Here is a 16,921-nt window from a genome sequence, read left to right as displayed (position 1 = left end):
CACACACACACACACACACACACACACACACACACACCGTACAAAACCAAAGTGTAATGACAATAAAATTAGAAAAAAGGGAGCCAGATGTATGGAAAAAGTCAAAATGGCTCCTTGTTGTGTTTTAACATCGATGTTATTTATTTATTAATTTTTTGGTCAAGTGCACACAAATGCACTTAAATCTATGTCCAATTCCAAATCATTCAGGTGCTTCTTAAGACCGCTGAACCCTGGTATTGTTTCCATATTGGCACCACTCTAATCAGTATAGAAATACATCAAAAGATTCTTCAGAAGATGAAGATAGTTCCTTTTATCTGGGGTCCAGTCAAGTTCTTCCCACAGCCTATTGGGATCAAAGCTTCAGATTTCCTTTAACTTGTCATCTATAATATGACTGATATTTCATTTTTAAGATGTTGTATTTTTTCTTTGCAAAGCATTCAATAAAAACCTGTGTAATTCAGAGTCATGCACACTGTGCATATTCAGTACTAATATAMAAGGCATGGCAAAAAATCATTTACTAAAACTTAAAAGTGCTGTATTTTTTTGGTACAACGTTGGTGCAATTGTTGCAAAAGTAAGTAGATTTGACAGGAGAGGAGATGATCTCACCAGTTATGACAAATGTTTGCTTCACTGCATCACTTGTGATTTTTGCATAATTCCTCTGTTAGTTTTAACACATGAACTAAAGTGAAAATGAGTTTTTTAGGTTGTCCCCTGATTTTACTAGTGTACAGTGCAGCGGGGCTTTCGTCAAGGAAACCATTTCATGCTTAACTTTCAGAGATGAGGCTCATTGTCCTCCGTTACACAGGAAAACGTTTGTAAAACGAATAGCTCTGTCCTGATCAAACATTGAAAAATAGGTTCAAACAAATATTAATAACAGGTAAATCAGAGATACAGCTCAGTACCAGTTGGTTATTCTTCACAGCAAAGTTTGTGTTCCCAAGTTGTACAGAACTAAATYAACACAGCACTTATTTTCGATGATTACACTGCTCAAATTGTTATTTAGCAGAGCATTTTTTTTTCTTTCATTTTGCCAGGCTGGCACATCATTTATTCAGATGCCCTACAGGTAATGGTTGAGGTCACGAGAAGGTGAGCTAATGTGCAACATCAGCAAACACACCAAAACCTCTCCAATCGCTCCTGGTGAAGAGGCCTTACAGCAAGTGCTCAGAGCAAAGTGCAGTGATAAAGCTGCAGACACTGGAGCCTTGGTTATATCACTCAGTCATTTTCTCTGCTCAGAGTTAGAGTGAATGGAGTGAAGAGCGGGGTAATGATGTGCAGAGACACAGCTAAGCACTATTCCACCTCGGAGTGGCGAGATTGGCGAGATTGGCTCGAGATGGGTCAATTTTATAAGAGGACAAACCCAGATGAGATCAGTCTTTATCTTTAAAGGAGGTTTACGGCACGTAGTTAAATTGTTTGTCAAGCTTAAAAGATCAGTGCTGTCCCATCCTTTTTTTATGAGACCCTGCTGAGGCAGAATTTTAGAGACAATATGCTGTGTTGTGCTGTGTCTGTTTATAGAATGCGCTCGTCATTTTCTACTGGCTCGTGCAACACATTGCTCTCAGTAATTTAGCCTTTTAGATAAATGTCATTTACTCTCATTTTTTTATTGTAATGCATCTTTTAGATTTCAATTAGCAGGATAGTTCAGATCTTTGGAAGATGGGTTTGGGAAAAGGACATAAAACCATACTTGGCACAAGAAGTAAGTAAAATTATGTTTGGTATAATATTTCTTTGTTGTAACAATGCTTCTTGGCAATAAATCTTATAGCAGGCATCTGACTGGCAGCACCTGGAGGTAACAGAAGCTCAAAACAAGTGTCAGTAGTTTGGCAGAGAAGATTTGGCACATTTTCCATGTGTGCAACCCACACACTCAGCTCTACTGCTCATCCCACAAATGCATGTTCCTTACAAATGTGGCACCATTTTAAAGGAAATGAACAGTCTAACGACATAAGGTTTATTGCATAGAAGCATTCTAACAACAAAGAAATACTCTACCAAACACAAATGTCCTTACTTTTTGTGTTAAGTTTATATTACCTTCATTAAGCTTTGTCAATGACTTCAGTTTATATAAATAGTTTAATTCCGACTAGACTGATGAGCTAATGGCTAGTGGTTCACTGCCATTTTAAAACAATTCTAATCTCAAAAATAATACATCTGTTCATGCAAATACTTTATAATTTTATACACAAAGATGATTTTACATACCACAGTTATTCTGTCATAAAAATAAGGGTATTTTTTTGCTTGAAATTCCCCAGATGCACCAAAAGTGAACTCCCTCACAGCAGTAGAATACAGTACATAGCATTCAAGTGTTGTAAAACATCTACTGTTACCTTGACAGTCACAGTCCTAATGTGATTTATTGATTTAAATTAAAAATATATATTCATTAAATCCTACGATCCCCCTTCCCATCTTTTATTCCATTCAATCCAATTCAGCTGGTAGCCTACACCTTAAGCTGTGGCCTTTTCCTCCAACAAGCAAAAGCTTTGCAAATTACTATCTCTGTTTTTAGATCAACATGTAGCCACAAATGGTTAGGAAATGCAGACATAAGAGAAAAGAAAGAAAAACAATGAAAGTAGTGTTGGATRTTTTGTGGCTGATYAACKGCATTTCAGATGCATTAATTTTATCGATGCTAATCACTTATTTTAAACAGTAAGATAAACTACGAGTCTCTATTTAACACGTGCCTCGCTCCAGCAGTGTAAACACGATGTTTTACATTTAAGGAAWAAGGGTACCTCCTTGTTTACYATGACATCATGTCCAGGTGAGACCAGGTATAATAAAAAACATTTTAATGATGCGTGACGGGGGCCATTTTGTTCCCTCAGACAGGGTGGACCTCAGAGCTGTGATGATCTTTATGTGCGAAGAAACATTCAAGGCTGAGTACAGGATGGATTCCATGCGTTTGATTCAGTTTCTCATTATACACTCAGTCGTTTAAAGCAGGGATTGATTCCTGGTCCTCTCYATAACAAATATATTATATATATTCCACTACACAAACAGTTTATTACTTGGTGAACTGCTGATAATTGTATATCCTTAATTTTACTCTCTCATTGTGTAACATCTGTCGTCTACATGTGTCACTCGTGCAAATTACTGTAAAATTCTTTGGAAAGCGTCATTGGCAATAATGTAAAAAATGTAAAACATCAATTTTTTTGAGTTTATAGATTTTATTAGGATGGCAATGATATTGTCTTTACTCAGATTAGCTGTTAGTTCATCACTCTCGTCAGAATAAAGCTACATTTATCCAAACCGAGGYCATTYAAAGAGCTATGTGCAACAGGTAAGATATTAAACATTCATAAGCCCTCCACAGAACTCCACTTCAAAAAGTTTAAAATTACATTTTACCATCCCCACTCCAACATTTGTCATCCCGAGTTGACTTGAAATAGGTGCAGCAAAATCTGTTTTCCACTTTGGCTCGATTTGGAGCTCTCAGCTATCATTCCCATGCAGCTCTCGCAGGCAGCAGGCTGCCATGTGTTGTCCACCTCCATGCCAGTGCTGAACAGTCCCATCAGCTGCCAAACCTGTAGATTAACTATGCCCAACAGAAACACTGGACATTTTTTTGTCTTTCTTCCTCTTTTCCACATGACCTCCAGTTTTAAGAGAGCCGTGAAAACTACAGAAGAGCTCCCATCCCAGTTAGGCTGCAACAGGCAGGCAGTAACGCACCGTGCTAATCCCATTGGTTGGCCGATTCAGACTAGCCTCAGGGAGGGATGGGCCACTCCCTGAGTGCTGCCGAAGAAATCTGTACAACAAGCAGACAGGGGGCAAAAAATAAAAAAATAAAAAAAACTTTCCAAGGAAACAAGAACAAAAACCCATTTCTGTGATTCGAAAACAGAGTTGCCTTTATCACCACCTGAAAGCTGCTTTTTCCACAGATGATTATTCTTAAGATCCTTTTTTTCTATCAGTAGTTTAACACCACACAGAGAGGGAAGGTTGAAGAATTTGAGATGCAAGATGTGATCAAAACAGGAAGTTTTTTTTTTCATTCAACTAGCCCTCCCGCTTCTGTGTTCACCAGCTTCCAGTCAGTCTGTGCCCTCTTCTTTGTTTGTCCCAAATTAGGAGAAGTAGCAGTCACGGCCCAAAGAAGAAAACTCAATTTGAAGCTCAGTTCTTGTTAGCAAAGAGTTAGCTTCTTGAGTTCCCTTAAATGGAGTGAATTACTTTGAGGTATGCCTTCGTGAGGCCACACTATACTCATTTTCTTGCCTGTTTGAGTTCGTGTTGTGTATCGTTATCAAAGCACCTGTCTGAACATTTGCAGAGATGAAGAGATTAAAGGGACCCTGAGGACATCCCTTGTCATCAGGCATTTCTGAAGAAATTGTGGATACAATTTTGTTTTCGCCTAAATATCAAATTCAAGGGCTTGGTTTGCTTCTGCGTTTGTTTGTTTACACAATCCTGCTTTGTCAACTGAGTTTTTTGGGTGTGAAATATTAGGAAATATTCTTTTTTTTCCCTTTATGTTGGGAGCAGCTGAAGCGCGGTGTGAGTTTTGGCTGTCCTTTACTGCAGGATTATAGCCTCCTTAACCTTTTAGCTGCATTCTCCATCATTCTCTCTCATGTGTCCTTCCCAAGCTGTTCCTTAACCTCTGCACCGGGAGACAGATTGAGAGATGGACAGACTGACATGGAGGCAAACAAACGGAAGAATAAGAAAGAAAAAAGAAACATTTGAGGCAAAAATTTCAAAAAATACAAAAACCTGGCAGAGAGAGAGAGAAAGAAAGAAAATGGCCACCTGAGGATTGGAGACTGAATATAAATGCTCGGAATTGTCAAGCCTGCAACATTTCACATTTCACTAAGTCTCTTTCCACATCCTGACCTTTCTGATATTTAACTCCAAGGCCCATCTATTGTCRGTGAACCTTTTTCCTGCAAAAGGAAAGGCAGTTAACATTCAGCCCTTCCACATTGTACAGAGTGAATTGTGGATTCATTCGCAAAGTCTCTGGAGTCTGAGGGCGCTCTGTATTTATATGTTGGAGCTTGTGAGTTCATGCGTACGTGCACGCTTTGGCTTGTCCATGCGAAACCATATAGCTAATTAAYGAAAAGCCTTCTGTTTGAAATTCCATCTTGTTGAAATGTTACATTTCAATCCCCTTTATGCACCAAGTAAGCCCATCCGACGTGGCTTCTGTGTACCCGGTTTGATTAATGCGACAGGTTTCTATTTTGACTGTCAAGGGAACATAAATAATAGGTGTTATTCAAGATGCCACCTGATTTTGCTGAAATGCAAATGTTGACACCTGAAGGCCAGCTTTGCAACAAAAAATAGAAACCCCGCTCCTCAACTGTGGCATCATTTTCAAAGCTCCAGGGTCAAATATAGGCCTGAGTCATATTCAGATGTCAGACCCTTTTTTTTTTTTTTTAGTTTTTGTTGTAATTGCTGTGTTTGACACACACAGACTCCTCGGCAATGAAATTCAAAGTGACAGAGCTTCCCTGTTGACACCTGCCATCTAATTCATGCTTGTCTGAAGCGCTTTCACTCAATAAACCCCTTGTTTTATCGCAAAAATAACACAGCGTCGGCAAGAATMATTTCCATTGCTGTTTACGTGCTTAAACATTGTTTTTTTTTTTTCTCGTTTTAGATTCCTGTACACCTTACGTAACACTGTCAGCAAAAAGATGTTCTGACAAATAGTTAGATCGGGGAGATGAGGGACGTGATTTCTGAGAGCTCAGAGCCATTTAATTCCTGCACAAGGAAATTGTTTTTGATTGATTTAGTGCTGCTATTGAATTTGTTCCTTCAAAATAAAGACAAAGGCGCCTTTCACACAGAAATTAGCACYGGTTTGAAATCATCCTTTCAAACGATTACGGAATATTGGAAATTGATCCGGTTTTATTGTAGCTTAAAAGCTATTAATTGGAGGGGTGGAAGGGTGCATGTGTTCCTACTAAAAGGTACTGACGTCAGGGTGGGTRCAATCAAATAAAGAAAGAGTGAGTCAAAGACTTTTACCACTTTCATGTTGAACAGAGTGCCCTTTTTAAATAGCTTTTTGACTACATGGATAAAGGTGTGTACTGTATATTCTAAAGCACTCTACACCAAATCAAAGCAAGAACGGTGAGCTTAGATTAAACTTTGAATCTGCCACGTTGTTTTAAAATCAGCAGTGTGGAAAAGTCCTAATGTCATCTAAGGCAGCAGTGGCATGTAAATGATAAGGAAAGAATCATAATTTGTGCACTTTTGCACCAAATAAATACTTAAATATGTCATTACTTAGGTGCTAGTTTGCTGTTTATACTTATGTAGCTGATAAGCTATATTAGAGCATTCTACATTTTATTGTGCATTTCATATTGAAATATGTTATTTAGTTCATTATCTTAAAAATAATAATAATTCAGTCTCGCCCAGTGCTGCGTAGATATTTTTGTATTCTGTTTGGGTCATTTTTCTCAGTTTGTTTAGTTTCCTCTATTCCCTGTTAAGTTTTTTGAACAATACCATCAAAGTATTTTCTGTGGAACTGTTAAACAAGGTCACAGACGTCCGGTTGACCAAYTTTGCAAAATATTTGGTTCTGCAGGTTCGTTCTTCCTGGTCTTCTCTGGCTCTGGGTCTAGGGTGACCAGATGTCCCAATTTGTGCGGGACTGTCATGCATTTTTCACTCTTGTCCCGCACATTGAAATAATGTCCTGCATTTGATGGGGTCAAATTATGAGAAGTGAAAAACAAATACTAGTGAGGCCCGTGGGTGTGACGGAGGAGTGGGAGGAGCGTTCTCGCTCAGATACGGCGCGCGCACAAGCTGCTGATGAGCGCGGACTCCGCGGAGCTCAACAACACACTCTGGCTGCCTGGTCTGCTGCTGCTGTGGTGGTCAATAATGTMGACTTATCACCSGGAACRAGGSYTGAACTTGTACTAAAGTAAAAAAAATATATTGTTATTTCTGTGAACTGCACGAGCTTCACTTCACGCTCTCACCGCTCAGATAGTTTCATTCCTGCTTTGCTAAACCTAAAAAAAAAATTCGCACAGCTGACACGATTCGGCGAAAGAATGAGTACAGTTTTTAAAGTCATAACAATTTAGCTGTGATTCTTTTTGTAATCTTTCCACATTTGAGTGTTTATCAAACAACTTTTCACAGCTTAGGCAGAGCAGAAGCTGCTTCTTTCATAAAAAGTTTCTTGCAAGAAAAGTTAATTATTTCAACTTTCTGTTAAACTTAAAACAGTTGCTTAAAATAAGAAGTTAAATGTTTAATTACTTTTTTTATAAACGTGAATTATTTCATTGTTTTGCACTAACAGAGAACAATTAATGTAATGTGAAACCAGCAAAAAATTAAAATTTATGATGACATCATAATACTGGTGATGTGTCCCACATTGTCCCCCGTAAGCACCATTTTTGTCCTGCATTTGGTTTCTTGGGATCTGGTCACCCTRTCTGGKTCAGACTCTGGATCCAACATGTAAGGCTGGATGGACAAGTCTTCCGTTKTTGACATATTTTAATCAATTTGCAAACAAAAGGTTCCTGCGCCACTRGATAATCGTACCTCTGCTATCAAACGACAAAAATGGCAAAACAGGAGTGGACAGTGATCGTGGGGAGTTAGACCTGGAGGGAGGCTGGGTGGGAAGAAGAGACAGCACCAAAATGAGTCACACACCTCAGAACGGGTGAAAGAGGGGYCTGTGAAGCTACAATAAGGAGGAATTCAAACTAAAATTTTGCMGTTCCACTTTATATAGACCCCAACTRAATGATTTAAATGTGAAAAGAAAGGRTTTCAAAGCATGACATGTTCACTTTAAAATAAACATTTTTCAACCTCTTAGCATTTTGTAAGACATGTGGCMTCTTATCGTCACTTAAGATGGGATAAATAAGACAATGAATTCTATTTTTTTAACTTTATCATAAGTTACCAGTTGACACATTATTTATTGCTGTATAGGAGCTGCTGCCTTAAAGTCTTCCCCATGAGCAAAGGTGGTTTTTTTGTTTGATTTTTGTCATTGCATTGGGAAGTTAGCTGCCAATAAAAAAGTAGGGAAGAAGCAAACAAACAAACAAACAAAAAACATTTGGTATCTATTTTTTACCYCGTTCTACCTAACCATGATATATGTGTACTGTTACACCCCTAATTATTTGCCATCATCAAAGTGCTGCATTGGTGAACTGTCAAGGTGATGCTACAAAACCCATATTTGTTGTTGTGTAAATAATTGATGGTGGATGCCACCAGAATAAAATTAATTGGTACGAAAAACATTAAAAAAGGTTTTACTATAACTGACTCAACCCAAATATGAAGCTGTCTGCTTATTATTTTTATCATTGAACCGTAAAAACTAAATTTAAGAAATGAGCCACATGGGTAATGCCTTAGTCAAAATTAACTCATTTATATAAATTTAACACAGAAAATATTACTATTTCATGGGTTCAAAATGTATTCATCACACATTTTGTCAAAGAAAACAACAATGTGATAAAAAATGGGATTGTTTGTTAGTTTGTATCACAACTAAAATTTGAAAATGTCAWCAACGAAGAAAAACTCAAGTTTTGCTGCGATTCTCTGAAAACAATTTAGCTGTAAATGATGTTAAACTCATTTATAAAATCATTGAGGATATAAAGTCAAATTGAACTGAAAAATCTGTGGCCATGCTTAAAGTGAAGTCTTCTGGCTCAGAGTACAAAAACAACTTTTTAGGGAAATACATTTCTTTTTTCTTCTTTTTTTTGTGTCACTTCAGTAGAAAACGAAACCAAATATTAATTTATTTCTTCATCATCAGTGAAAAAAAGGACATACATTTTCAATGAATAAATAAGATTTTTACAAGAATTTTCAGCTGCTCACTGCTGAAAATTAAAACAGGCATATTTAAATAGTATTTTGATTTTTTATTTTTTTGCAAATTGGCATCTAAATATGCATTATTATTATGTTTTTACTATATTTGTGAATTATATAAAATTAAAATCCATTTTTCTCAGAGCTAATGAAACAATTAAATCCATTTCAAAATTTATGAACTAGTCAGTTTGTAATGCTGAAGAAAACCGTCAAAATTTGTTCCGTTAAAGCTGAGAGAATATTTTAAGAAAGCATATCATGCCTATTGGCTTAGTGACTTTTAAACCATGATTTTAAAATCAGTTTCATTACATCAGCCAATGAATTTAAAGAAGGTCTGCTTTACAGCAGGCCTATATCTTTTCCCACGACCGATGCGAATTGGGAGCTCTCTGCCTCGTAGGAACAAATGCACTTTGCAATCAAATCATCAAACAAAGGCAAAGTGTTTAAGTTTTAAGTTATTATGGTCACATGCTCAGATTYTCAGCTAAAGCTTATTGCATCACATATTCTGAAAGCTGCATTATTCATGATAATGTTTGAGCAACAGATCAAACAAGGTCATTGTACTTACTGAAGAGCTAAAAAATCAAAAGGCTTTCTTCAGCTCAAAGAAAAATCGTACTGAGTAAATGTCGTGACACTTACTTTTACATTATGCATTACAGTGTATCACACCTACAGTATCAATTAACAAGAAGGCAGGAGATGAGCAAAAAAAATTGGAGAACAAATCAGAACTGAGCAGATGGATTCATAAATGCATTAAGATGAAACATTAGGAAACATAAAACATGCATATGGCGCTTGATACGTGCAGGATTGACAGTGGATAAAACAGAAGATGGCAACACTCAAAATGTTTATTACAGAGCAGCTCAGTGGGTATACGCTGTRTGCTTTTAAAAGGTGGTGCTTAAAATAAAATAAAGTAAAGCACTGAGACAGAAAGCTCTGTCAGTGGTGATTTAAATTATTCCACTGAACAGTCTAATTTGTGATTATTTGGATCTTCCCTACTGATCAGGAATCCTCAGGCAATTAAATGTCTTAAAGAATAAGTTAATAATCTGCTTTAGTGTGGTAACAGAGAAAAGATTTTATGTCAAACATTGACAGAGACCAGAGTTTCTCAAGGAAAAAAAATGCTGCTAATTATTTTTTAATTGATGTTAGCAGCTGTGACTTTTCTCTTCAGAAAAGGGTGAAGCCCCTCTCTGCTAATACATTAGTTTAAGACATCCCTTCTTCTCATCATAATGAATGGATTAGTAAGTTTCAATAAACATGTTCTGATTTTATTGATTCATATTTATAGTGGCCTGGAGATTAAACTGGAGGAAAAGTCACCAACAGCATGCTGACTTRCTGAATTTAGTACTGAGCGCAAAATTCATTACCAGTTAATACTCTGWAAATCAAATCWGAATCAGAATCATTTATTGTCATTCCCAGACAACATCAAAGATGCAATGCATAACGCAACGCAGTTTAGAACATCCGTCCGGAGAAACACAACAAACATGGGGGAACGAATGTCCAGTGTCATGTGCAACAACATGCCTTACCTTGCAGTTTAGAATACACACACACRTAGGAAGGATGAGTTAAAAAAGAGCTTTGATCCTGTGTTTTATACAAAGAAAACACACGAGCATGCGCACAAAAAAACACTCTACAAAAGGGCAGCTAAGGAGGGGGAGGTGGGGAGGGTGGGGGAACAAACATATGGAAGGGGGGAAGGGATGCAATGGAGCCAGTGACATTCAGSGCAGAGTGCCGGGACCAATCAGAGACCTTCAGAGTCCAAACCAGCTGTTAKCAGTCAAGCACAGTTCACCAGAGTTCATTTTCTCTGTTTCCACCCAGTGCAGCCTCCAGACTGGATTCCAGACACAGGTGGAGGTTGGGGGAGGGGGTGGGAGGATCAAGGCTTCCTCCACACATATCATCCAGGGAGGTTTATCAGCCTGCGACCAAGGTCACATCTGTGGGATCCGGAATAAATTCTTTAGAGCAAGCAGCAAACTTTCGCGAAAATGCCATTATTCCAGATTTCGTTACCATCTCGCCTCTCCCGTATGAACTTCACCCAGATGTTGCCTTTACTCCTCACGCTGCTGGGCTGCGGTCCTAGCCAGAACCACATCGAGTTTGCGATTCAACTCCCCCATCATTTGAGTCTGTGCGTTCGCCGTACGAGAGATCCCATCCAGGGTCACTGACAGCTTCACACAGGCCCGGACCGCCGCAGTGTCATTCTCATTTTCTGATAAACCAGAACTTCACAGCCGATCAGCAGGAATCCGATTATCATAAATCCAAATATGAAAACATCTTCGACGTCCTCAATGGAAAGAGGTGCCAGGCAGATCAGATTCCACACTCAGCTACCCRACACACGCTTGGGCTGACAGTTCCACTGGGACAAGAGCGCTCCCCGTGCTCTAATCTCAGAGTGGAAAAAAATGGTATCAATTGCATTCAGAGTTGACCAGATCCTTAATTCTTTTGTTGTTGAATGATAGGTAGAAGAAAGTCCTGATCCAGCAGCAAAGCAGGGAAAAGAGGGAGGTTCAGGAGAGAGAGCAAAAAGCGTCCGACTCCTCTGAAGGCCAAGCAGAAAATGTTTGATTAAAAAGAGATCTGTGCATTCTCATGTCACATGTCACAAGAGTCACATGTGTGCATTGTAGGTTTAAACCAAAGCTGTAGATTCTTATACCACTTGAAACAAGAAATCACATTTAGTGAACTAAGGTTGTATAAAAAGAAAATGACCTATGAGCATTTTACCTGTTGTGGATAGATTTTTGAACAACCTCAGTTTGAAGAAAAAGAGTTCTAAACACAGCTTATGGCTAGTTCACTTGGTGTGAAGACTGAAGTACCTGGTGACTTACAGCAACTCCAGGCTCAAAAATGTCACAGTTCATGCAAATACTAGTTTTATAAACCTTTCCATCGTTGTCAGTTGTACATTACATGGCAGTTCCAGCAGAAATATAAAGACGTGACCAACAGAAGTGCCCCAGGCTTCATTTAAACTAAATGTACTAGATGCTGCTGCTATTTGCACTTCCCAGAGTAGCTATGAAAAGAACCACGTCTTTCAAAGTTGACAGCAGAGCAAAGGATTTTTTTTAAAAAAGTGTTTGCATCGAGCACTTTCATACTTTTTGAGATTAGAGTAGTTTTACTGCAGCAGCAATCCGCTTTGGCTGTGGTTGGACTAGCTGTTAGCTTATCAAAATTAAACTTTATCTTTCCARAGTGCGATTGTTCAGAGAGCTATCCACTTCAAAAGACCTGAACTACTGTATATATTGAAACACAACAAAAGAACAGCATTGCCATAGCTATAACATTAATACTGAGAGTTAAAATGAGTAACACTGGTAATCATCAACACAATGTGTGCAGTTTTGCAAAACAATTACTGAGACCCTCTCAACCCTGTTAAACCTAGAGCTAAACAAAAGTCTCAAACCCCACAGACACGAATCTGTCAGCAGCTGTAGGAAGCAAACAATGAGACCACAACCCACAGGGTATAAAATACTAAAACACTAACATTATCAGGGTTCTTGTCCATGACTGGTCACAGCTGTTTTTGAAGGGGACAGGTGCTAACCCATTCACTGTGACAATTATGTTTCTAATTAATATATTGCCTATCATTTAGGGTAAAAAGGAACACATCATAGCCTGAACATGATACACAGAATCATTAGCTCTAATCTTGTCCCACTTGAATATATTTGTAGTTTCACTCACTTTTAAAACCCATGCTTAAATTTAAGTACTTCTGCTTGTCACTAGTGATAATTGCTGGTGATTTAAATATATTTGCCCTTTTCTCCTAACTATAACTTCAATGTACTGTAGATTATATATTTAAAGTAGTTGCAAAAAATACTTTGAAGACAAATTTAAAGACAGAATTATATGCATWAGCAGGCCATTTTCTTTGCAACAATCCTCAAAAACTAAGATAGGATTTTTTTTTATCTGAGTAAGAGGTTTTTCTGAAAATGTCAGTGCTGTATGACTCTGCCTCTAATATGATACAAAAACAGATGAGTTTTGCTGATGTGTATTTCTGGAAGCCATGCTTTTTTCCCCCAGTTGTTTGAATGTGTTTACTATAACAGTGATTTATGTTTCTGCCACAGTTAACTGTTTTGAGTAGAAAAATGAAATGTTGCCAGAAAATGTATTTAAATGAACATTGTTTTTTTTTTTATCATTTATTTTTATTCACGTGTGGTTTTAATTACTGCTCTCATTGAAATGCCTCTCTGCCCATCTGTTTGTGCCAAGCGTGCTATTTTGAATTCTCTCTGTACGTCTTTATGTCTCTTCCTGCTTCAATAACAGGGGCCCATGCAAAAAAACACGGCGAGGATTTATCGGAGAATGACGGTGATGAAGACGAAGGTATTTTCCACGGTGAAAAGAGATGGTGCATGATTTTCTTTAAGAAAGAAATGTCACCGTTTTTTAATTTTTTTAATTTTTATTTATTTTTTATTTTTTTGCAAATGCAATCATCAGACATCTATGTCTCATCACAATCTGTAGGACAGCAAGAGTGCATGTGAGTGAATGTGATGGCTCTTGTTCCAGAGGATTTAATTCGGTGGATGAAGAGAGTTTTTGACTTGAGAGGCTGATAAGATCCGATGGTTATTGAGATATTCAAACCCAAGGTTGATAGCTTTTACAATGAGTGAAGCAGCTGTCATTAAGAAGGCAGGGAGAGTGGTCGAATGCCCCCCCACCCCCACCCCCACCCCAATAACAGCAGAGGGAGAAAGGAGGAAAGCATTGTAATATCACCGGCTCTGCCTGCACATTCAGATGAGGATCGGCAGTTCAGGAGTGATGCTGAAGAGGATTAGAGATGAGAGGTGTAGAAAATGGGAAGTTGCTGCTCAGCAATCGCATTGTTCACTTCCATATTTATCTTGGGATATTCCTGGCTCAGGGTGGATCTCTGCCGAGATTAGAACGAGAGACGGTTCTTGTGCTGCTACAGAAACAGCTTAAGTCTCTGAATCTAAATCAAACCCTTGATGTAGCCCCGCCTCCTCCTTCCACCGCCTCTGYGGGGCAGGTGATGAAGTCAACACGCGAGGCTTCGTGGTAAAGCTCTGCATTTGTTATTGACAGGTTTGGTTTAGTTTTTCTTCACGTTTAACGTTTAGCTGTTTATCTGAGAGAAAGCTGCTTCTTTTTCTATATTTCTAGCACATGTTTGAGGTAGACACTTTTTATTCGTCAGACAAACTGAAGAATCAGTATCTTTTTAGAAAGAACCTTAAGTATACTAGAAATCCAAGTGGACCTCTTCAGAAATTCAAGGATTTATCAGGAAGCTCTTCCCTTGTCGCCAGTGGGCCCTTCTCTCAAAAAGAAGCCTCACGCTGGTCTTGATCACAGAACCGGAAGCGTTGCCATGGCACCACTTTGACACACAGGTGCTTCTCCATTCATGCCCAGGGCGAGCTGCTGCAACCCAAGCCAATTTTCCTGACCCGACTTGCGTGTTTACACGCGTGGTCGTGCAGGTTTGTCTTCCCTTGCTTCAAGCAAGCTCACGTGCGTCAGGATGTAGCCCCTCAAGTCWGTTTAAAATTGCTGACAAGTGCCGATCCCACCCCCCACCGGCGCCTTTTTTTTTCTTGCTGCCAAATCTTCCCATGCATGCCCTCGTGAAGGCTCGTTCTCCAAGCTGTTGTGCTCGACTTGCCTCACTGAAATCCTGACAAGTCTATTCTTTACAGAGCGCGACTAATGCTATTTACAGAGCATCACCTAAGACACACAGTACAGTCGCAGCAGCATCCTCGCCGCGACACTGGAACTAATGCGTGTGTGACAGAATTGGCTGTCAATCGCTAAACAAGATCCAGAAATTTTTCATTGTCCCAGGGATTGTGTTGAACTATTACAGCGTGAGGTTTGAGACCCGTCTCTTACCCTGTTATTTTCCTAACAGAGGAGTGTTTTCTCAGTGGACAAAAACACAGTATTTCCTCACTGTAGGATGCTACACAACCTGCAAGGTCMTTACAAGCCATCTCGGCAACTATTTCTCACTTTTATTGTGGATAATAGCAGTCTGTAGTAATTTTACTGCATGCATTACCAGTGGAAGACAATACATTTGTATTCATGTTAAAGGACAAGTAGATTCAGAACACAAGCAGAACTCCCACTCTCTTTCTGGCTCCTTTTCTCCTTCTTTCCGGATGACGCACCTCTCATCCACATATTCTCATTTATTTGAGAGAGCCAGTGTCCTGTCTGGTTTCTGTGTGTGACCCCCCTCCAACTCCCAGTCTGCTCATCCCACCATGCTGTCTCACTTGGCAGACTGTCTCTCTTGGGCTAATTTGCTCCCTTCAWGCAGTATATTGGAACTGCCATCCACCTTGTTATAACCCTCCAGACACGTTCTTCAAACGCTAATCCTAATTAAAGGCCTAGCATTGCTTAAATAAATGCACATCGCCCTCCGCCTTTCAAACCAGAGTTTGAACTGAAATAGCCTTTTTACTGAGAATGAGACATTTTGGTTCAACTTTATAAAYGGCATTATGCACAGTCTTGTGTGAAATTGYGAGATTTCACAAGATGCYAGCAATAATAAGTTGAGGATGACTCTCAGCTACTACCATACCAGAATTGGCTCAATAWATGGAAAACTGACTGAGTTAYARCCATTTTTAAAAGTTAAATATGTAGCCAATGGTTGTTTTCTACGTTTAACTAAAATCCATCCAGTGGTTCATGAAATGGTTGGTGCCAGCAGCTAATACCAAAAAATATTGCACAATGTCCTGTGGCCTCAGTGCTGATGCTCAAATACTACCACACCAAATCACAGCTCATTATCTATAAAATTCCCTGAGTAACTCGTTTTTATGTCTCTGTCAGTTGGCTGTGGCAACCAGAGGTTAATTCTTTGTACAATGAGAGTTTAACTAGTGGTTCAAGAGATATTTTTTTAATAAAAATAAATATTGAAAAGAGGATTTGGTAAGTGGCTTGAACATATAGCGCCTTATCAAATCAACTTGGACTACAAGGTAGCTTCACGGTTCAATCTTTCACCCATTTATACACACATTCAGACACTGATGGTGGCAAACTACATTGTAGTCACAGCTGCCCTGAGGCACACTGACAGAGGCCATGTCCGGCCCACCGGGCAGGGGCGGACTGGCCATTGGTAGTACAGGGACTTTTCCTGGTGGGCTGGTGCATCACTGGGCCGGCGCAGGGAGCGAGGAAAAAAAAGTATTTGTGTAGCTGCGCTCAATACCAGTAGATGGCAATAATGCACCAAATCATTGTTTACCAACCACCAACAAAGTCAGAAGAAGAAGAAAAGTTTGCTGAAGAAGAGGAAGAAGGRGTAAGAAGWAGAAAACGAATAATAAAAATWAGAAGAGCACAAATGGAGAATAATCGCAAGGGAGGAGAACAAAAATTGGGAGAAAAGAAAAAGCATCTACAAGAAAATTCAGCCAAGTGTCAGAAACTGACATTTATTTTCTGCTGGTGCATCATCCTCATCCTCACTGGAACCTATGTCTGGAGAACAACATGACCGGGAGGAGGTTGGTAGTCATGTAGGTGGCTGAATTTATTTCAAGTTTGCTAACTTTTAAAATAATGCATTTAGTTATTAAAAAAAATAAAGCCATTATCATGTGTGGACTAGGTCCAAACTGTGCTCAGTAGCTGATAATTTTATAAAACTGTGTTGCTTAAAATGTTTTAACATCAGTTTTAGAAATTTACATCATACTAAAAGACAAAATGTACAGCGTTCCTAAAGATAAAAATCATAAATGTTTGTGGGTTTCACAAATAATTTTGCCCCCTTAGATTTTTATTTATTTATTGAATTAAGGTCTAATAT

The 16,921-nt window shown here is 38.8% G+C and overlaps 1 protein-coding gene across 2 annotated transcripts in view; it reads left to right on the top strand.

Moving 5' to 3' along the window:
• Positions 1-16,921, top strand: part of nlgn3a (neuroligin 3a) — a 222,240-nt gene that overhangs the window by 62,508 nt on the left and 142,811 nt on the right. Inside the window, exon 3 of one of the 2 annotated variants that reach the window (XM_014006067.1) lies at positions 13,366-13,425. The exons of the other annotated variant lie outside the window; for it this stretch is intronic. Within the exon in view, the coding sequence (XP_013861521.1) occupies positions 13,366-13,425 (60 nt within the window). The remainder of the gene's footprint in view (positions 1-13,365; positions 13,426-16,921) is intronic. 2 annotated transcript variants of the gene reach the window in all.

The sequence above is a fragment of the Austrofundulus limnaeus genome, unplaced genomic scaffold (genome assembly GCF_001266775.1).
Source record: "Austrofundulus limnaeus strain Quisiro unplaced genomic scaffold, Austrofundulus_limnaeus-1.0 Scaffold34, whole genome shotgun sequence".
NCBI lineage: Eukaryota > Metazoa > Chordata > Actinopteri > Cyprinodontiformes > Rivulidae > Austrofundulus > Austrofundulus limnaeus.
Note: the sequence above shows the minus strand (reverse complement) of the source record. Positions and strands in the feature narration are given on the sequence as shown.